At 48.5% G+C, this 21693-nt stretch overlaps 1 protein-coding gene across 1 annotated transcript in view; it reads left to right on the top strand.

The window, feature by feature from the left end:
- LOC144772081 (protein sel-1 homolog 3-like) overlaps positions 1-21693 on the top strand; it is a 397544-nt gene that overhangs the window by 20773 nt on the left and 355078 nt on the right. Inside the window, exon 2 of the mRNA XM_078656264.1 lies at positions 20469-20540. Within this exon, the coding sequence (XP_078512390.1) occupies positions 20487-20540 (54 nt within the window). The 5' untranslated portion in view covers positions 20469-20486. The remainder of the gene's footprint in view (positions 1-20468; positions 20541-21693) is intronic.

Raw genomic sequence — 21693 nt, 5'->3', positions numbered from 1 at the left:
ATTCCCAGTCGAAATCCATATCGTAGATCCGAGATGATGTTATTACAATCCGCCCACTTCTGTAGTCTACAGAAAAGTATGTGACCAACCCCTTTAACTAATGAGTCTGACAAAGAAATGGGTCTGTAGTTCACAGGGGAATTTTGGTCGCCTTTCTTGAATATTGGCACAATATGGGACTCATAACAGGAATTTGGGAACCCAATACTCTGACAGAATTTAAGGAAGAGGGCCAAGAGGGGACCTCAAAAATCAATATTAGCCTTAAAAAGATCAATCGGAATCCCATTTGGGCCTGGTGCTTTGCCTCCTTTATTCGACCTTAGAGCCAAATGGACCTCTTCCAGAGTGAAAATGAGGTCAATGTGGTTGTGGGGGAATGTGGGCATAGAGGAATTGGCCACAGGCGCTGATCTTGGACTGCCACATTCAGTTGTATTGGCGTATAATTGAGAGAAATTGGCAAACCAATCTTCTACGGTAACTGCGATGTCAATTCTGGGCTTGTCATCTGCACTAAAGAAGGGAGAGTTTATAACTCGCCAAAATGTTGTATTATCATTATTATGGCTAGCCTCATTCAGTTTTTCCCAGGCCTCCTCTTTGAAAGCTTTTATACAGTGTTTTAAGGCAAGCCTGTACACCCGTCTCCAATGTTTTACTTCAGAGATGTTCCTGGGTAAGATGTTTACGGCCCTTTTCAGATTTTTATGAGTCTGAGTACAGGCATGATTAAACCAGCCCTCAGTTTTTACAGCTCCTCTCTTCTGATGGGAAGCTAGGCTACTTTGATTTCCTTAGTAATTTGATTGAATGCCTCTGTGATGTGGTAGCTGCTGCTGACTCATCTAAGCAAGTGTAAAAAGCCCACCTCTGATGTTGGATTAGTTGTTGTAAAACTCTGGTCAGATCAACCATAGACCAATGCAGAGTGAAACCATTCAGACAAGAGTTCTATGCTCTCCACTGATGAGTTGTGATGACAAACCCCTTGATTATTAACAAAGTTAGTGTCCAACTCTAAGCTCTGAGGGAAGTGGTCGTTCATTGCAAAGTTATGTAGTGTAAATTTGTTAACTAAAGCAGGATAATGGTGAGGGAACAACAGATAGTCAATAACGCTATTTCCCATGCTACCACCGAATGCGCAAAGTACGTAAACTGAACTGTCTCCAAATTCATTGCTAAAGCCCAAGTCATATTTGAAAAGTAACTCATTGAGTTTCTCTCCATACTGTGTGTGAAAAATGAGTGACGTCATCATTTGTGGGGGAGGCCATGCCACATATTTTATTAGCTAGCAGTTAGCAAGGTTGAATAGTAAAGTTTCCCCCCATATGTGGATTTTGTCTCTAGACTCTTTAGAGATTATTGATTCCAGATCAACGTCAAGTTGACTTAAAACATTCAAAAAGTCTAGGTCACGGGCATTGTTATAAAAATGTACTTATGCCAGTGAAGAAGACACTGAAAGTTATATGGAGACAATTTGATAGAAAGAGATAGAAAACTTTACAGCTATATTGGAGAAAACGAGTTTATTGGAAACATAAGTAAAAAGACCACCCATGGGCCTACCATGCCTCGATGGAATGGCTAGAGAATGGAAAGTTTAAAAGCAATTGAGATGAATTGGCTCAACGGGCCATGTTTCCTGTAAGCACATAATATTAAAACCTGTCATAAAGTCTAACCATTCTGGCAGCCCTTTACATTCTAGCATAAGACTATTATGGCTCATACACTTAGGGCTAGATGTAGGTAATTCTAATTTACCGATTCATAAATACCGAATTTTACCGATTCGGTATTTATGAATCGGTAAATTAGAAGTAGGCAGATGTAGGTAAATTTCATTTTACATTTACCGAATCTGTAAAATTTGGTATTTACCGATTCGGTAAATACCGAATCGGTATTAAGGTGCAGGGGGTGTCACTTTGACACCCTCTAGCACCCCAAGTACAGGCTTGTGTGACATGTGGCACACATGCATGCCCTAAGGGCATGTCTGTGTGTCACATGGCACAGGTGTGCATGCACAGATGTGCATGCACACCTGAATTCGGTATTTTACCACACAATAGGATTGTGTGGTAAAATACCGACTCTTAAGGGCCTGTGGCACACTTTGAAGTGCTAGCTACATCTAGAATTACAGAATCGATATATTTATTGATTCGGTAATTTACCGATTCGGTAATTTTACAGAATCGGTAAATATACCGATTCTGTAATTTTAAGCCCCCTACATTGCAAAACCCAAATACTGGTCGATAACGGCCGAATTCGGCCGATACCGACCGGTATTAGGGCTCCTACATGTGGCCTTTAATGTTGACGGGTCAGAGTTTACCTCACTCCTCAATGAAGAAGGCTCAACAGTTATTTGGGGATTTAATACATTATTGTCTCTTGGTGGGCTAGTAACAGGGGTCAAAGCTATAGGGGGAAATCCACAGGAGTTAACTCCATTCTGGGTTTCTACCCTCAGTCCGTCCACCCCGGTAAGGGAGGAGAGACATTCAAACCTGTTAGAGGTCGGAATAGAATAGATAAGAGGGCATACATAGTTCGACTTAGATGTCGATGGTTGGAGCAGTGATTGTGGTTGAGAAAATCGTTGTGTCAGTGTAATAGGTTGTATAGAGGGGTGTGGAGATGGTTGATAGAAAAACCCAGTGGGTAGGACAGAGATTTGGTTAGGTTTAAACATGCTGAACTTGCTCTTCCTAGTATGGCTTTAACCAGTGCTGGAGTTTTGAAAGAGAGCACCACACAATCCCCCTGAAATAATTTGGGAACTCTGCCAACCCACCTGACCTGTCTAGCCATCTTAAAATCTGCAAAAAGTGCTCCCTCTAACCCGTTTCTTGTATTTAGCCTATTAAGAGATTTATTTCTTATCGAGTCCTATGGTTCTTGGTTAGGAGAGGGAAGGGTTGGTACATTGGCCAGACCACATAAGTAGCCGCATCTTTGGGGAGGTCTAGTTGATCGGATTTAGATGGAGAGGGAGTAGGAACAAATCCCCTAGAGCATTTGTTTGACAGGGAGAGAGGTGAGGCCCTCAATATAGGAGACTTACTCATTTCTGTGGCAGGTGTTTGTTGGTCTGAGACACTAGATTTGTCAGGGAACAGTTAGGTGGTTTAGAATTCCCTGTAACAGTCTGTGGTGGTGGGAAATTACGGCGTGTCTGAAGTTTAAGCCAATGTCATTAGGAAGATCTTTTAGCGCTTCCATAACAACCCCTTGCAAGGGCTGGCTACCAGAGTGAGGATTAATCATCCCCAATCGCTCTACACAAGTTAATAAAGCACATTCAATGGCTTTAAGTCTGTCAGTAAAGGTGCAAAAAGAAGTCTTAACAAGGTCTGTCAAAACCTGTACTGATGCCACCATAGAGGTATGGTCCAGGGGTGCAGTTGACATTAAGTAGGTTGTTACCGGCTCTGGGAGGCTTGGGGGTAGCTGCCTGCTTCTGCACAGGTACCTTCTTTTTGGCCTTTACAATTCCCTCACGTGGAGCCAGGGACGAATCATCAATACGGCTGCTAGGATTTTTTGGGCGTTTAGTGGGCGGGTGAGGGCTCGAAGTGCCCGGTGAGGTGGAGTTCGAAATATTCTCATCCTTATCTGGAGTGCCAGATCTAGCCGCATGGTAATTACTGCGTTGAGCAGCGGTTGAAGACGCTGAAGGCGGTTTTGTCAGGTCAGGGCCCCACTCAGTGCAGGTAGTTAATGTTTCCTCCACGCTGAGGATCTGTTTCTCAATAGCCCCCATTGTCCTGAATTATAGCTCATAATTGACTGTTGAGATTTTGGTGGGTTCTTAGCTAAAGCAGAGCTAGATGTTTCCTTTTCCCCATAATTTAGTATAAACAGTGACTTGTTTTCAGGATAACGTAGAAAGCAAAAAAACAATGTACCAAGAGAGGTGGAAGCAGTGAACGCCCCGAACTTACAGTGCCAGCCACACCATAGGGGGACAGTGAGATAATTGTTGAAACGTCCAATCAAGAGGGGGGCCAGCCCTGCCTCTTCCTGTCGCTGACGGCGCAGATGGGCCTGCCCTTGGCCAGACTTTGCCCGGGCACGCCAAAGCACATTTCGCGCTGGGGGAGTCCTGCGCTGCCTTTAACCCCTTCCATGCTGGCCCGTTTCCGCCGCTGTGCGGTAAACAAAAGAACAGGGCGGGGCCGTGGCGAACCCCAGCCGTCATCAGCACACGAGCGCCGCAGAGCGTGACGGCTGGGATTCGTCACCAGCATGGAAGGGGTTAAGGTCCTCCTGGCACGGGTAACACGCGTTGGCGGCACCTGCTTCTGTGCCTGCTGGCGTTTGAAGTCCCCAGAAAAGTGCTGGTGTGCGATGACGGGCTCCTGCATGTTAGTCTGTTATTTGGATTGAAGAGGATAGTAGAGGGATAGAAGAGTAAAGGATTTAGCCTTTTTGTTTTTTGTTTTTATTTTATTTGAGAGGTTATAGCAGTAGGAGGAGGCTTGGAATGAGTAAAATGGGTGTGAAGGGGGAAGAGTCAGAGGGAAGGGTTTAGAAAGGCTTGTTTTGGGGGATCGGAATAGTAAAAGAGGTATGAGGTGATGGGGATCTTAGTAGTGGTTTGGGGTTTGGGATGAATAAGAGAGCGGAGGTAGAGGATATCTTGATAGAGGTATAGGTTGAGAAATAGGGTAGTGCATTAGAAAGAGTAGTAGAAAGAGGTTTGAGATGTGTCAGAGTGTTAAGGTAGAGGATATATTGAGAGAGGTGTAGGGAGAGAAATAGGGTAGTGCTTTGGATATACTGAATTAGAAGAAAAGTAATAAATGTATCGATCCATAAGTACATGGAAGTATATTTCCCACAAGGAAGTCTTCTTTCAGGATTATGAAATAACTCCCAGCGGCAAACCATAGGACGAGTCCAATAAGAGTTTATTGTCTCACAAACCAAACAGTATGACGTGGTTCGGCGAAGCCTTTGTTAAGGTAGTAAGTATATGTAGATTAAAGATGCATTAAATAAACTCCGTCTTTCAAGTGTTCTTGTACTTAAATTAATGTTATTTATTTGGTTATATATACATTTTTTTTGCAATTCAATAGTGAAGCAATTGTAGATAAAGTAACTATCAGTAATATGTACATTTGTTTTGCAGAACTAATAAATTACTATTTTTGCCAAACATAATTATTCTACACATTTATACAAAGCAATACACATATATTTGCATATATCTATAGTAAAAATAGATGCTTATATACAGAGTGATATGCTGTATATTTATGTTTGCGTATTGTGCTTATGTAAGGAAGAGCTAATTCTTGAGTAGTTTTCTGAAGTTAAAGTGGTTATCCGTGGATCTTATGTTGAGGGGGGGGGGGTAAAGAGTTCCATAGTTTGGCTGCCTGAACATAGAAGGATGTGCCACACATGTTTTTTTTCTTGTATCTTGAGATTTTGAGGCGAGGCGCCATTCTAGAGTGGAGGTTCCTTTGTTGAATGTGTTTGGTGATTTTATTCCTGTTGAAGAGCGGTCCTGTTCCATGTATCGTTTTGTGGGTGATACAAAGCAGCTTGAACGTGGATCTTCTGGCAACCGGTAAACAATGCAGGGCTTTCAAGGCAGGGAAGATGTGGTCTTGCGGTCTTGCGGTTTTGTATGTAAGAGTAGTATGGCAGCCGAGTTCTGAATTTATTGTAGTCTTTTCCTGGTTGTTAAAGGTGATCCGTGGTAGAGGCTGTTAGCGTAACCAAGTTTTTACAGAACAAGGGAGATGGTAGCTTGGACCTTGTGTTATATCAACAAAGCTTGATCTTGCTAGTTTGTCCACTTGGGCATTCATCAATAGCTTGGAGTCCATGGTCATTCCGAGGTTTCTTACTCCCTTTGATACTTTAGGCGATGTTCCCATATCATCAGGCCAGGCGGAAAGCGGGTCATAATGTTTCTAATCACCATAAATGAGTATTTCTGTTTTGAAGGCATTCAATTTGAGATGGCTCCAAGTCATCCACTGATCCACGGCTCTGAGGCAACTAAAAAGTGGTGAGTTTCCAATGTCTTTGGGGCATTCCACTTGAAGGAGTATTTCCGTGTCATCTGCATAGTTATAGCACGTGAGGTGAAATTGATTGATCAGTGCCGGTAATGACTTCATGTAGATATTGAAAAGCATGGATGAGATGATAGAGCCTTGAGGGACCCCTGCTTTTGTGGAGTACGATTTGCACGAGAAAGGTGGGGTATGGATGACATTAGTTCTGTTGTGAAGGTAGGATGCGATCCAGTCTAGAGCAGTCCCCTTTATGCCGGCTTCGTAGAGTCTTTGTACTAGAGTTTCATGATCAACTGTGTCAAAAGCAGCCAAGCGGTCCAAAAGAAGTAGCGCAGCAACCCCGTTGCAGTCAACTGTGTTCTTTAGATCATCCCAGATGGCAAGGAGGGCCGATTCTGTGCCTCTTTCTGGACGGAATCCCGTTTGGAAGTCTGAGAGTATGGCATTTTCGTCAATGAATTATGACATTTCGGTGAACGCTGCTCTTTCTATCAGTTTGCCCAGGAAAGGTCCAATTGTAATCGGTCTGTAGTTGTCAGGGTTCGGCAGGTCCAAGTTTGCTTTCTTCAGTAAAGGGCGTATGTATGACCTTCTGGAAATATTCTGGTAGTTATGGAATCATTGATGATGATTCTTACTGGAGTGGCAGCAGAGGTTGCTAAAAGAATTGTCTTGAAGGTTTACGGTGGACACGGTTCAGAAGGGCTGCCGGCAGGCTTGCTTGCTATGACCAGGTCCATAAATTCATAGTGTGAAATGTGTTGGCAGGAACGGAGAGGCTGAGTTAGAGTATTCTTGGATTGTTATTTTGTAAAAGGGTCAGTGCTGGTGATTTGTCTTTGTTTTAAGTATTAGTCCAATGTGTCTGCTTTGGCCGTGTAATGATTTGCCAGTTCGTCTGTGAAATCTTGAGTAACGGGATGAGCTCCATCTAGGCAATTTGGTTTACGAAATTTATTGAGTATTTTATAGAATTCTTTATTTGCACATTTAGCATTTTGAATTATGTCTGAATAGTATCTTTTCTTAGCTGTTTTGATAGCTGACTTGTATAATCTGTTAATTTTTTGTAGGCGAAGTTTGTCTTGATTGGCGTTTGTTTTGAGCGAGTCTTGTTGCAGCTTTCTTATTTGTTGTTTTATGTCTTTTATCTCTGTATTTCTCCATGGTGCTTGTTTTCTTTTGTTCTGTTGTGCGATTTTAGTTGTATTAGGATATCAAAAGCTTCCTGTAGCCACTCATATAGTTTTTTAACAATTGTATTGTTTCTAGATCTGTACTGGATGTTAGTTGTGTTTCAAATTGAGTTTGTTCCACGGTAAATAGGCGGATGCACGTCAGGTGGTTTTATTTATATATGAGAGTGCATCTATTTTCAAGCTGCCCCCATTTTGTGCTGCTTTTCCTCCTCAAATATCCGCCACCTGCTCTCTGTTGCTCCCCCTCCTCCCAGCTTTTCTGCAAATGCACAGGGCAGGAATATTATTGCTGGTCTAAAGCTGAAGAGCAGATTTCAATGATTGTGTTTGTTTTATCCCTTGCATGCACAGTCCCATGCTCACTGCGCCACTGGATTCAAGCTACCCTGGCTGATGAGGGGTGTTACCCTGAAACAATTCTTAGGATGCTTGTTTCCAGTCCAGGGAGATCTTGGCTTGGCAGTTCAGGGTGGGCTGTTCCCATGAGGAGCAGGGTCAAGACTATTTTGCATATGGCTGGGTCCAAACAGGGGTGGCATGGTGAGCAAAAAAAAGATGGATTAAACCCAGATCTGTTGACTGGGGTAAATGTTTGCATTGTTCAGCATTCTATTCATCACCTGTTCTTTTTGCTTTTGTTCCCCTAAGTGGGACAGGAATGCCCAGACATGGGTCCCGTGCTCGCTGCGCCACTGGATTCAAGCTAGCCTGGCTGATGAGGGGTGATACTCCGAAACCGGTCCCAGGATGCTTGTTTCTGGTACACGGAGAACCTGGCTCAGCAGTCTCGGTTGGACTGTTCCCATGAGGAGCAGGGTCAAAGATGGGATGTCGTGGTGAGCAAAAAAACAATGGATTGAACTCAGATCTGTTGACTGGTGGTGAATGTTTGCATTGTTCAGCATTCCATCCATCATCTGTTCTTTTTCTAATTGCATGAAAGCACATGCTCTGAAATGCAAAAGCTTTTATGGCACTGGGGAAGTGCTATCTGCTGCGCTTAGTCATCTGGCATTTGATTTGAGGCAGAATGTGTACTTAGCATGCCACTTATCTCGAGGCCCATACCTCTGCTCTCCAGGCTTCTGCAAAAGACCAAATGGCTCAATCATATAAAAAGTAAATTAGGACATGGCAAACCTTTCTCTTTACATTCTGACGCTTCCGTATTATTTTTAAAATCTGTTGAGAGTTTTCTGAGTGAAAAGTATTTTGGCATTTATAAAGATTGTAAACTATGAAATCAGCTTTGGTATATTTTAAGATTGAAATTTGTTTTTTCTACAGTAATTTGAAATGTTTGTCTTATGCTAGTTGTATTTCCATTCTGGGATTGTAGACCAGTTTATTCCTTTTAAAAATCAGGATTACAAATTCCAGAATGGAGAGTGAAAGCTTGGACTGGACAATGAGAAACTTGAAAGCTCTGGATTCAACACTCTGAAAACCTACTAAGTCAATGTATTGTGAATTGTTGCAGTTGTTTTAGTGCTGTCAAATTTCCAAGTTCTGTGCTCATCCGGTGAATTTTTTCTTTGCATTCTCGGATTCGTAGTCTTCTTTATTTTATTATAACACGAGGGATACGACTTCCAGAATGCAAAGGAACTATCAAACTTGAGTGCTTTGTTTTTGTTTTATACACGATTTTAGATCTATGAAGTTCCCCCCTTTTCATTAACTGATAAATTATATTTTTTAATAACACAGAGGTTTGTTTTGTTTTGTCATGATTTTGTTCTAATGAATGTGTGGATGGATTGCTTTATTCAATAATGTAATTCTCTTTTATCAGAGATGACTTTTTAATTTTAATTTAATAGCATAATATCAAACTTAATAACTAATTTATCACCAAATGTTTCCCAATTCGCTGTTGAGGAACTCAAATTCGCCGATCACCTCTCCCGAACTGAGATGCCCAAAGGAGATTGAATATTAGGGTCCCGTTTTTTCAGAAAATAATAGTGACTGAACGAGTCAAAAGCATTTATGCCGGCACATGTTTCTACATTTGGAGTGTGCCTTAACCTTTTTTCTTTATATGAGAAATATTTTCTCATTGGGAGAAAAGTCATCTTCTACACCCCCTGAAAATCTTGTGTGTTTGCTAAATTTCTCCCTACCCACAAAGGTACTACTTTGAGGCGGTCAGTGCTTGTACAACCACAGCATTATTTGGTGGCTGAAGCTCCTAATCAGTAGCTAGCCAGCGTTTCATGGACCCTAGTGCAAGAAAGGAAATGTCCCCCTGCTCCCCCCATGGACTGCTGTTTGAATTATAAATGGGGCTCCCGGTTTTATGGTATTTATTTTTTTAACATTTCCGTCTGTATTTATCCATATTTATTTTTTGGCCATTTTTTCTGAATTTATCAGTATTTACTTTGTGTTTTGCGTATAAATGTAGTCGTAAAACTGTACATTTCTGTATTTATTTAAATGATAGACGTGCACTCATACTTCGATGTCCATCAAGTTTGAGCTATTGAAGTTGCCAAATATTACATAACAGTTCATCCATTGGCAAATATTAGCCATATGCCACAAATGTATATTGATACATGCAGCTATTTAAAGAAATTTCATCCTGTTTTTTAATTTCCTATGCTGTTCATCTGCTCAGCTGTTGGGCTATAATTCATGAGACAGTACGAAGTGTAACTTAAAAGAAGCACAATTTCTGTATTTATCCACTTTTAAAAATAAATGCAGACAGAAAACACATTATTTTCTATCTGTAAAGATCCGTAAAAACAGAAAACAGGGAGCCCTAATTATAAAATACAACAATAACCAAGGTTCAGTGGCCCCTCAGGTCTTTGGGCGTGGTGCCACTGCACCTGCCGCACCCGCCGCCTGTGCTCCTAATCCGCCTGCGGTTCTTGAATGTTTTTCTCTGCCTCACCGCTGGGACTGATTGTAGTCCAGCTTCACTTTCCGCATCCTCCTGGCTGACTGCAGCCCCTGGGCGGACCGTGGACCGCCGTCCCTGCTTATTACTAGCAGCCTCCCACTCTGTGCGGAACATCCCCCTCATCTGGCAGTGCGCTTCCCGTCCTGCCAGACCTCGGTTCTTAACAAGCCCACCCCGGCTCCCTGCCATTGTCCGCTAATGGAACTCATTATTTGGGAGCCCCAGAGCCTCCACTAGTGCACTTCTTGATGCTCTCGGTCTCAGGCTTTCAGTTCTTTGTGTCCTGATGATGACCCCACTATCTATAATTGGACCGAAACGCCATCAGCCTTAAAATACGCAGACCTATATGATTGTTTACATGGAATTTTCCTGACAGGCATGGGATTCTTGCTTTACTGATACATTTATTAATCACGGTTTATCATTTGAGTGTATCACTTCAAAAAAAGAGCACCGAGCAGGTTTTTATGCACCCACACTCACTGCGCCTCTGTATGTTTGTTTTGAAAAAAACCAACTTGTTTGTTCATTTATTATTGAACTATTAAATTGCCATTGTGTCTTTTGCATTATACTTATTGGAGAAGTGTGGCTCAAATGGTTAGAGCGGCAGACCCTGATGCAGAGATCTGGCCCGGGACCAGGGTTCAATTCCTGCCTTGGCGGGTCTTGGACTCAATTTCCTCGGACCTGATAATTCTCGCCTCGGTGCCTATTCTAATCATGGGTCCCACTCTGCGACTCTGGGCAATAGTTTGCTTAATCTCCACAACGGCCCCAAAAGCGCTGGGGTGCCTGGCTTCACCCTGGGGGTGCCCAGGAGTGGACACTCACAGGGAAAACCAGGAAGGGTTCCTAAGCGGTATACGGACAGCGCCGGGACACTACCTCAGGGAAGTAGCTGTGCGCTCTATAAATACCGGTACATTTACATTTACTTATTATTACTAGGGACCATTGCTTGCTGTAATTTAGTTATTACCCCAGCCCCCCAGTGATCCTTGGGTTTCCCTTGTTAAATAGCACTGCCCTCATCCGGTCCTCCTACCACCAACCCCAGCCAGCCTGCAGCCAGGGAGGTAGCACAGGCCCCCGCAGCCAGAGAGGCTGGTGCACGCCCCCGAATCCAAGGAGGTAGTGGAGGCCCCTGCAGCCAGGGAGGTAGCGCAGACCCCGCAGCCAGGGAGGTAGCACAGGCCCCCGCAGCCAGAGAGGTTGGTGCACGCCCCCGAATCCAAGGAGGTAGTGGAGGCCCCTGCAGCCAGGGAGGTAGCGCAGACCCCGCAGCCAGGGAGGTAGCACAGGCCCCCGCAGCCAGAGAGGTTGGTGCACGCCCCGAATCCAAGGAGGTAGTGGAGGCCCCTGCAGCCAGGGAGGTAGCGCAGACCCCGCAGCCAGGGAGGTAGTACAGGCCCCCGCAGCCAGGGAGGTAGCGCAGGCCCCTGCAGCCAGGTAGGTAGTTCAGGCCTCTGCAGCCAGGGAGGTAGCACAGGCCCCCGCAGCCAGGGAGGTAGCACAGGTCCCCGCAGCCAGGGAGGTAGCGCAGGCCCCTGCAGCCAGGTAGGTAGTTCAGGCCTCTGCAGCCAGGGAGGTAGCACAGCCCCCGCAGCCAGGGAGGTAGCACAGGCCCCCGCAGCCAGGAAGGTAGCACAGGCCCCCGCAGCCAGAGAGGTGGGCAGGCCTCTGCAGCAAGGGATGTAGCACAGCCCCTGCAGCCAGGGAGGTAGCGCAGCCCCTGCAGCCACGGAAATAGTGCAGGCTCCTTCAGCCAGGGAGGTAGCGCAGGCCCTTGCGGCCAGGGAGGTAGTCAAGGCCCCTGCAGCCAGGAAGGTAGCGCAGGCCCCTGCAGCCAGGGAGGTAGAGCAGGCCCCTGCAGCCAGGGAGGTAGCGCAGCCCCTGCAGCCAGGGAGGTAGCGGAGCCCCTGCAGCCAGGGAGGTAGCGCAGCCCCTGCAGCCAGGGAGGTAGCGCAGCCCCTGCAGCCAGGGAGGTAGCGCAGGTCTCTGCAGCCAGGGAGGTGGCGCAGGCCTCTGCAGCAAGGGATGTAGCACAGCCCCATGCAGCCTGGGAGGTAGCGCATGCCCCTGCAGCCAGGGAGGTAGCACAGGCTCCTTCAGTCAGGGAGTTGGCGTGGACCCCCTCAGCCAGTGGGGTAGCGCATTCCCTGCAGCCAGTGGGGTAGTGCAGGCCCTGCATCAAGGGAGGTAGCACAGGCCCCCGCAGCCAGGGAGGTAGCACAGTCCCCCGCAGCCAGGGAGGTAGCACAGGCCCCCACAGCCAGGGAGATAGTGCAGGCCCCTGCAGCCAGGGAGGTAGCGCAGGCCGCTGCGGCCAGGGAGATAGCGCAGCCCCTGCAGCCAGGGAGGTGGCGCAGCCCCTGCAGCCAGGGAGGTAGTCAAGGCCCCTGCAGCCAGGAAGGTAGTCAAGGCCCCTGCAGCCAGGAAGGTAGTCAAGGCCCCTGCAGCCAGGGAGGTAGCGCAGCCCCTGCTGCCAGTGAGGTAGCACAGCCCCTGCGGCCAGGGAGGTAGCGCAGGTCTCTGCAGCCAGGGAGGTTGGTGCAGGCCCCCACAGCCAGGGAGGTGGCGCAGGCCTCTGCAGCATGTAGCACAGCCCCATGCAGCCTGGGAGGTAGCGCAGCCCCCGCAGCCAGGGAGGCAGCGCAGGCCCCTGCAGCCATGGAGGTAGCGCAGGCCCCTGAAGCCAGGGAGGTAGTGCAGGCCTCTGCAGCCAGGGAGGTAGCGCAGGCCCCTGAAGCCAGGGAGGTAGCGCAGGCCCTGCAGCCAGGGAGGTAGCGCAGGCCCTGCAGCCAGGGAGGTAGCGCAGGCCCCTGCAGCCAGGGAGGTAGCGTAGGCCCCTGTAGCAAGGGAGGTAGCACAGGCCCCGCAGCCAGGGAGGTAGCACAGGCCCCTACAGCCAGGGAGGTAGCGCAGGCCCCCGCAACCAGGGAGGTAGCGCAGGCCTCTGCAGCCAGGGAGGTAGCGCAGGCCTCTGCAGCCAGGGAGGTAGCGCAGGCCCATGCAGCCAGGGAGGTAGCACAGCCCCATGCAGCCAGGGAGGTAGCGCAGGCCCCTGCAGCCAGGGAGGTAGAACAGGCCCATGCAGCAAGGGCTGTAGCACAGGCCCCTGCAGCCAGGGAGGTAGCGCGGGCCCCTGCAGCAAGGCATGTAGCACAGCCTCTGCAGCCAGGGAGGTAGCGCAGGCCCCTGCAGCCAGGGAGGTAGCACAGCCTCTGCAGCCAGGGAGGTAGCACAGGCCCCTGCAGCCAGGGAGGTAGTACAGGCCCCTGCAGCCAGGGAGGTAGCACAGCCTCTGCAGCCAGGGAGTTAGCGCAGGCCCCTGCAGCCAGGGAGGTAGCGCAGGCCCCTGGAGGCAGGGAGGTAGCGCAGGCCCCTGCAGCCAGGGAGGTAGCACAGCCCCATGCAGCCAGGGAGGTAGCGCAGGCCCCTGCAGCCAGGGAGGTAGAACAGGCCCCTGCAGCCAGGGAGGTAGTGCAGGCCCCTGCAGCCAGGGAGGTAGCACAGCCTCTGCAGCCAGGGAGGTAGCGCAGGCCCCTGCAGCCAGGGAGGTAGCGCAGGCCCCTGGAGGCAGGGAGGTAGCGCAGGCCCCTGCAGCCAGGGAGGTAGCGCAGGCCCTGCAGCCAGGGAGGTAGCGCAGGCCTCTGTAGCCAGGGAGGTAGTGCAGGCCCCTGCAGCCAGGGAGGTAGCGCAGGCCCCTGGAGGCAGGGAGGTAGCGCAGGCCCCTGGAGGCAGGGAGGTAGCGCAGGCCCCTGCAGCCAGGGAGGTAGCGCAGGCCCTGCAGCCAGGGAGGTAGCGCAGGCCTCTGTAGCCAGGGAGGTAGTGCAGGCCCCTGCAGCCAGGGAGGTAGCGCAGGCCCCTGGAGGCAGGGAGGTAGCGCAGGCCCCTGCAGCCAGGGAGGTAGCACAGCCCCATGCAGCCAGGGAGGTAGCGCAGGCCCCTGCAGCCAGGGAGGTAGAACAGGCCCCTGCAGCCAGGGAGGTAGTGCAGGCCCCTGCAGCCAGGGAGGTAGCACAGCCTCTGCAGCCAGGGAGGTAGCGCAGGCCCCTGCAGCCAGGGAGGTAGCGCAGGCCCCTGGAGGCAGGGAGGTAGCGCAGGCCCCTGCAGCCAGGGAGGTAGCGCAGGCCCTGCAGCCAGGGAGGTAGCGCAGGCCTCTGTAGCCAGGGAGGTAGTGCAGGCCCCTGCAGCCAGGGAGGTAGCGCAGGCCCCTGGAGGCAGGGAGGTAGCGCAGGCCCCTGGAGGCAGGGAGGTAGCACAGGCCTCTGTCGCCAGGGAGATAGTGCAGGCCCCCACCACCAGGGAAGTAATGCAAGCCTCTGCAGCAAGGGATGTAGTGCAGGCCCCCACAGCCAGGGAGGTAGGTCAGGCCCCCGCAGCCAGGGAAGTAACGCAGGCCCATGCAGCAGGGGAGGTAGCCCAGCCCCTGCAGCCAGGTAGGTAGCGTAGGCGCCCGCTGCCAGGGAAGTAGTGGAGTCCCCCGCAGCCATGGAGGTAGCGCAGGCCTCCGCAGCCAGGGGGTAGCACGGGTCCCCGCAGCCAGGGAGGTAGCAAAGGTCCCCACAGTCCCTCTGGTGTGGGGGGGGCGAAGCGGCATCATTTTGCGTTATGCTCCTGGTGCCAGGCGTCCATTGCTGGAAGGCGCCTCCCCACAGGCTCCTGGACAGAGACGGATGTCCTCTCCTGGCAGGCTCACATTGTTCCTCCTGTGCTCTTTAGAGTGGAGCTGGCACATTTAGGTTTGCCAAACGTCTTGTTGGCTGTGATACTGTGCAAACATTACTTGAGCTCTGGTCTCACCTGTGTGCCATGCACTGCTTCCTTCTCACTCAGGAACTCCGGGCAGGAAGAAAGGTTCGCGAGGCTTGTGGTTTGGAACACTGTGGAGATTAGATGCTTCCTTTATTTCCCTGGTCCTGAGGATTCACTAATCCTCTCTCGTAACTGATACAGACATTTTTGCAAACAAGCTATAGATATATTCGGTATTGTGTTTCACTTGCACTGGTGCTTGCAGGGATAATCCTCTGGTCTTTTGTGCCTGGCCTGCTCTCTTCCTGCTTGCAGTGCTTAATTTGTAGAAATAATAAGTGCTGAACCCCAAAGTTGTTCTCAGAAGCCCACAGTCGGCGCTGTCGAATGTCCGCTGTGCTGAATTCCAAGGCTGTCTAGTCTTGATTCCACCTCATTGTCCCTTTCTCCCACCACCAGACACTCCCTGGCCCTGTTTCAGGTTCTTTTTTATTCCTGACTTGTTTATTTCAACAGTTTTTCCATATGTTCCTATTCCCCCATTTTTCCTCCCATTTCTGATTTTTTTCTCTCTTGCTCTGGGTCTAAGTCTGATAAGGAAAAAAATGTGCTAGTTCCCAAAAGTAAGTGCTGCTGTCCCCACCAGCTCACATTATGGGCTGGGTGCTAGCTGATGCCATTCAATTAGCTTGCAAGCAGGTTTTGTGTCTCACCTATCAGTGGTGTAACAATAGCCCCTGCAGCTGACCCCTCCCCCCCCCCCCCGATGCCGGGGCACTGTGCACAGGCAGCTGGAGCCCCCAGTGCTGGACACTACATCATTTCCCAGAAAAGCTTGCTCCTTTGCATCATGGTTCACGATTTCGCTCCCCTCAGTGTTGACTATAGTGTCAACACTACAGTTAACACTAGTTTGACAATACAGTCAACACTGAGAGGAGGGCAAACTTTTCTGGGATATGATGTAGTGTCCAGCCACACCCTTTAATTTTAATTTGCATTTTGACGATGCAATGAATGCGAGGGCTCGAGAGCTATGTCAGGAAATGGCTACTCTTCAACTTACGTTAAAAACTGATGACTCCACTCACCAATTGGGTCCTTTACTGGACCCTATCTTTGCCAACTGGGGGGATATAGCGGTGAAGCCCCCGCTTCCTGTTCTATGGTCTGATCCCTTTCTGGTTCCTTTCGCGGTGGGATTGCCCGGGGTGAAGATACAGGAGAAATCCAAGCTGAAAATAGCACACCGGAAGCGGGCTGGCTTCTCTCAGAAGAAGTTTAATAATGCCCTCTCGCAGGGTGGGCTGCCGGGGAGTTTAGATGCAGAAGAGGCATGCGAAACCTTGGATTGACGTATTTTGGAGGCACTGGACAGCACCGCTCCCTGGACATCAAAAATGCCGGGAAGAGCTCATAAATCTGCCTCCCCCCCCCCCCCCAGGTGCACCACCGCCTTGAGAATGGCTAAAGCAGATTGTAAACGTCTTGAAAGGCGGTGGAGGAGAGACTTCTCTGCCAGGTGCAGAGGGTTATAAAATCACCCTGAAGTGCTATCATGGGCTGATCAGAAGGGCTAAGGCATCCTACTATCAAGATAGAATAGGGACGTCTGAAAATTCAGTGAAGGAATTGTTTAAGGCCCACAAAGAAATATCCACCCTAGCAAATACGGCAGCACCAGTGGTTAGTTCGGAGGAGGCATGCAATTGTGTGGCTGATTATTTCGCAGATTAAGTGGAGAAGATCTACTCCACTTTCCCGGCTGCTGCTTGAGCATGCCATGTGACCTCCGGAGAAGTTGGACCCGCTCTAGGAATAGTCGGTATGAATAAATTCATGGCCCCTCCCCTGCGATCTTAATAAAAATTAGCATTAGTGTTAAGTCAGGCTCCCCCAGGGACCCTGCCTCCCCTAAGGTTCTTAGAGGGACTATTGGATCCTTGTACTGGACACCTCCTGGAGCTATCCTTTATGTCAGGCATGGTGCCAGCAAGATGGAAGGAAGCGGTGGTCCTTCCACTACCTAAGAAACCGCACATTAGCCCAGATCAACTGGAGAATTTGCGTCCTATTTCCTTGCTTCCCTACTTCGCTAAAGTGGCGGAGAAGGTGGTAAACAGGCAACTCACAGTGCACATCGGGAAACACAATCTCCTTCACTCTACTCAGTTGGGTTTTCGGGCCCGCCACTCTAGGGAATCGGCCCTGCTACTCTCTACGGAAACCATCAGGAAATATGTCAATGCAGGACAGACTGCGCCCTTAATTCTGCTTGATTTAAGTGCCGCCTTTGACACTGTTGCCCACCATACTCTGCTGCATTGTTTGAGAAAAGGTGGGGTGTCTGGCTGCGCGATGCATTGGCTGGAATATTTCCTGTCGGAGCGTAGTTTTCAGGTGTTGCAAGGCTCTTTTTATTCCAAAGTTGTGAAACTCAAACAAGGGATGCCTCAGGGATCCCCCCTGAGCCCAACCCTGTTCAATCTATGTTACTCCTTTAGCTGAGATTGCAGAAAAATTTGAAATTATGGTTGTGTCCTACACCAATGACACTCAACAGGTGGTTTCCCTTACACAGGCACAGGCACAGGACATGGCAGCCTCCAACTTCGGGCGTGCATGCAAGAACTTGCACTGTGGATGGCCAACAACTGCCTGAAGTTGAATGGCAATAAGACCGAGGTGCTTGTGTTTGGGAAAGCTCCATCAGTGTGGTCATCGGCATTGGTGGCCCCAGAGTCTGGGGCCTACCCCCACGCCCTGCACTCAGGCTAAGAACCTTGGGGTATGGCTGGATACCAAGCTCTCTTTTGAGCATCATACCAGGCGGGTGGCAGGCGCTTGTTTTGGAGTCCTGTGGGGCCTTCGAAAAACCTTGGATGTGCTGCCCACAGAAGCCAGGAAGACCATGGTACATACCCTGGTGACATCGCGCCTTGACTACGGTAATTTACTGTACCTGGGTGCTACCGCTAAATGCGTGCAAAGACTCCAAGGCATCCAGAACGCAGCTGCGCGCTTGGTTCTTATGATTCCGAGGAGAGCCTCTGAGAAGAGGGCGCTGGTCTCCCTCCACTGGCTGCCAATTAGGGAGAGATTTCAGTTCAAGGTGATGTGTGTCTGCCACCGGACTATCCAAAGGACAGGCCCCTCCTATTTGTTTGATCTACTTACCCTATATGCCCGGCATCTTAGATCAAGCAGGACGGGTTTGGTGTATGTGCCTCCTATTAAGCGAGCACGGATGGGGGACCGTTCATTCTGCTTTGTGGCCGCACAGCAATGGAACAAACTCCCCCTGAGCCTCCGGCTGGAGGGTTCGGAGGCTACTTTCAGGAAAAAACTGAAGACTTATCTCTTTCCTGCTGCATAGTCCCTCGTTTTAGGATAGGTCTTAGTGGCCGGGGGCAGTTTGCAACGCAGCGTGGGGACACACTGGCCTAGTGTAACCAGGAGCTTCATAAATGTAATTATTATCATTAATATTATTACTAGCATGCGACCTACCCTCATCTCTGCTACTGCTGGCGTGTTTGGCAATTGAAGCAGGAAGCAGTTTGGCAATCGAAGCAGGAAGCGGTTAAGAAGATTTCCTTCTATAGCAGGCGCCAGCCATTCCTAGCCTGCGGTGCTGATGGGAGGTTGGCCAGGCTGTGTGTCCAACTCACGGCGGACAGCCAACTCCCGCCATACACAGGCTTCAGCTGTGTACAGAGTGGGGTTGGCCACAGGGCCTGGCCTGCGGCGAGGCTCTGAACCCAACCCCCACGGACAGCCAAACCCCACTGTGCATGGCCTTGGACTGTGCGCGGAGTGGTATTGGCTGCAAGGGTCCTGCATCCAACCCCCTGCAGGCACCCAACCTCCAATTTTGCGTTGCCCAGCCCCTATTTTTTTTAAAGTTTTTGTGATCATCAGGTGTCCTGCAGGAGACAGTGAAGCCACATGGTACTCCCAGAGATCGCTGGCTCCCGTGGGACACTGGGGACTGTGTCCCCGTGTCCTGAATGGAGGCTACAATATTTCTCTCCATATTGTGGCCAGAGGTGATCATTGGGGAAAAAAGCCCTCTCGATCAATCCGATGGCTCAATGTTTTAATTTGCACAACTGTGAGACTTTTGCGAAGCCAACCGTCCAGTTATACAAATATTTTTTAATTTTAATTTTTCAAAATTCACTAAACAGATTTACACCAACTCACAAAAAGCATGCTTTCTAGATCTACTTTACTGCCAAATTTGGTGTAATTCAGTTCAGTTGTTTTTGCTGTATCACATTCCAAAAAGGGCTATGGGAAATGCATAGGGATTTTGCATTTTGGAACCCTCCTCATTTTCCTCAGCCCCGGCATGATTGATCACCCCAAAATGTTCCAGGAAGAAACTAAGCAAAAAAGTGCACTTTTCTGGAAAAGCGGGAGCTTAATTTCTCCTTCTGCTGCAGGAGGGCATTCACTGTTTCTTGACCGCATTCTCCCAGGCAGGGGTGTAGTTTTGTCCTCCTGCCTGGCAGGAGCCTGGCTGAGATGGGACCAATATTGTCAGCCCGGGGGATGGGGTCCTTGGGACCAATACGTGGTTTGGGGAGGCGGGTCACACACAGGTTCTCTACCCCCTTTAATAAAAAAATGTTGTCAGGCCCCTGGCAATGGGGCATCTGTGCCGATAAGTGGGTTGGGGTAAATAGAATGCATCGACCCCCTGTGCCCTGGCCCACCTGGGGAGGGAGTCTAATTAAAAATTCAAATTCTACAAACCTTTAATATTACCCCGGCACAGCAGTATTATTGCGGTTAAACAACAAAACCCATTGTGTTTGGCCTCAGGGCGGTCCATCTGGAACCTCCCCACAAGGCATGGGGGGGGCAGGGTTTTCTTAGCCTGCCCCCTATAGATATATATATTTTTCAGGACTGCCAAACATTTTTGTTGATGTGAGGCAGCCAATAAGATCTTATCATTTGATCTGTCAGTCCCACAGTACCCCCGCTTCTCTAGAAATGTATCAATTTTTAACCGTAATTACTCAAAAACTACAGAACTGATTTACCCCAAATCAGAAAAAAAGCATACTTCCTATGTAAAGATCTAGCTTTCTGCTTAATTTGGTGTAATTCTGTTCAGCAGTTGGGGCTGTAGCTGTGTCTAAATTCCATATGGCAAATTGCATGTGTTTTGGGCCCTCCCCTTTTTCTCGGCCACCGCTTGATAGATCCCCCCAAAACTTTCTAGGAAGTAGCTAAAGTGGACAAACCTGTTTTTGGTAATATCTGTGAAGATACGACAAATAAAAAGTTAGTAGCAAAGCAAAAGATCCACTTCCTGTGGAAACATGGTCCTAACTATAACTACTCAATTGTGACTGCCACTGTATTGCACTATGCAAAACTAAAAGAATGTAGGTGCTGGAAAAGGCTGAAAGAGGGATATTTAAGAAATCAGATCACTCTATTTTTGCTGGGCTCAATAAAAATAGGAGTCATTCTGCCACACTGACACTAATGCTCTCTTGTTTTTCTTAGGTTGTGACATTGGTAGAAATGGGAACTCAGGTCTGGATGAAGCTTGCAATTGGGTGCATTTTGTTCTGGCAGGTAAGGACAAAGAAATACAGTCCGGAATTTACTATATTTGGTAAAATAATTATATTATATTGCATCCATAATACAGTGTTTCATGTCCATTGTTGGGTGCTAAAGTGCATTTTCGGGTGGGTTTCAGCAACACCCAGAGAAGCTTGTTGGTTGCATTTTGATGCTGTGTGGGAAGCATTTTGGTGTTGTGTGTGAATGGCCAGAGAAGTGCTCTTATTTTGTCTTGAGGTGACTAGAAGTATGATGGAGGAGGTAGTGTGAGAGATTGGCACACAAATATAATTGTAAATATCTGGTGGTCTTTAAAGTGGAGGTGGGGAAAATGGTCATGGGTCTACCTGGTAGTCCAGCTTGGGAAGGAGCTAAAACATAGGCAGTTACACAGCACCAACCTAGACAGAAGGGCAGTGCAATGCTGCGTGTGCACTCTCACATTTCTGGATTTGCATAAAAGGTTCAAGCAAGAACATCACTCACCCTCTTAAAAGTTAATTACTCAAATGATCTGTAATGTCTGTATCATAGGATTCACCTATCATCCACAAGGTGACTCAAGAGAATTCAGGACTAAGCCACAAGATTACTTTTTCATCTAAAGATATGAACATGCATATCCCTTGCCTTGAAGTCTCTCCACTGGTTACCAGTCACAAGAAGTCCTTCATTCAAACAGTTATGTATCATGCACATGCAATGCCTAATGAAGGTCCTGAATTCCTCCAGTTGTAAATCAACAAATTCTCCCCACCTAAGTACTTACATTTCAGACTCATTCCACAAATAATCATCTCACCTAACAAATCTAAAACACTTGGTAGCACTACATTCTCTGTACAGGCTGCCAAATGATTGAATTCGTTCTCAGCAAAAATGAGAGCATGTCTGACAACCATCTAGAATTTAAAAGAATGGTTAAAGGCTGGCTACTCCCAACTGGACCATCATGGATTCCCTGATGCAGATGCATCATCATCTGCACAGCAGAAACAAAGCCTGATCTGGACACAATCAGAAGTTCGGGACAATTTGCAGAAATCCAATGAAAAGACTCAATCAATCCTACTGTGCACATAATCATCTTCTTACCCAGTCCCTGTTTAATCAGGTGTGTAACTAAAGTACTATCAAACACTCAAATAATCGACTTTTTCAT

This window comes from Lissotriton helveticus, chromosome 8 (genome assembly GCF_964261635.1).
Source record: "Lissotriton helveticus chromosome 8, aLisHel1.1, whole genome shotgun sequence".
NCBI lineage: Eukaryota > Metazoa > Chordata > Amphibia > Caudata > Salamandridae > Lissotriton > Lissotriton helveticus.
The sequence above is the reverse complement of the archived record's forward strand: the minus strand, read 5'-3'. Positions and strand labels throughout refer to the sequence as shown.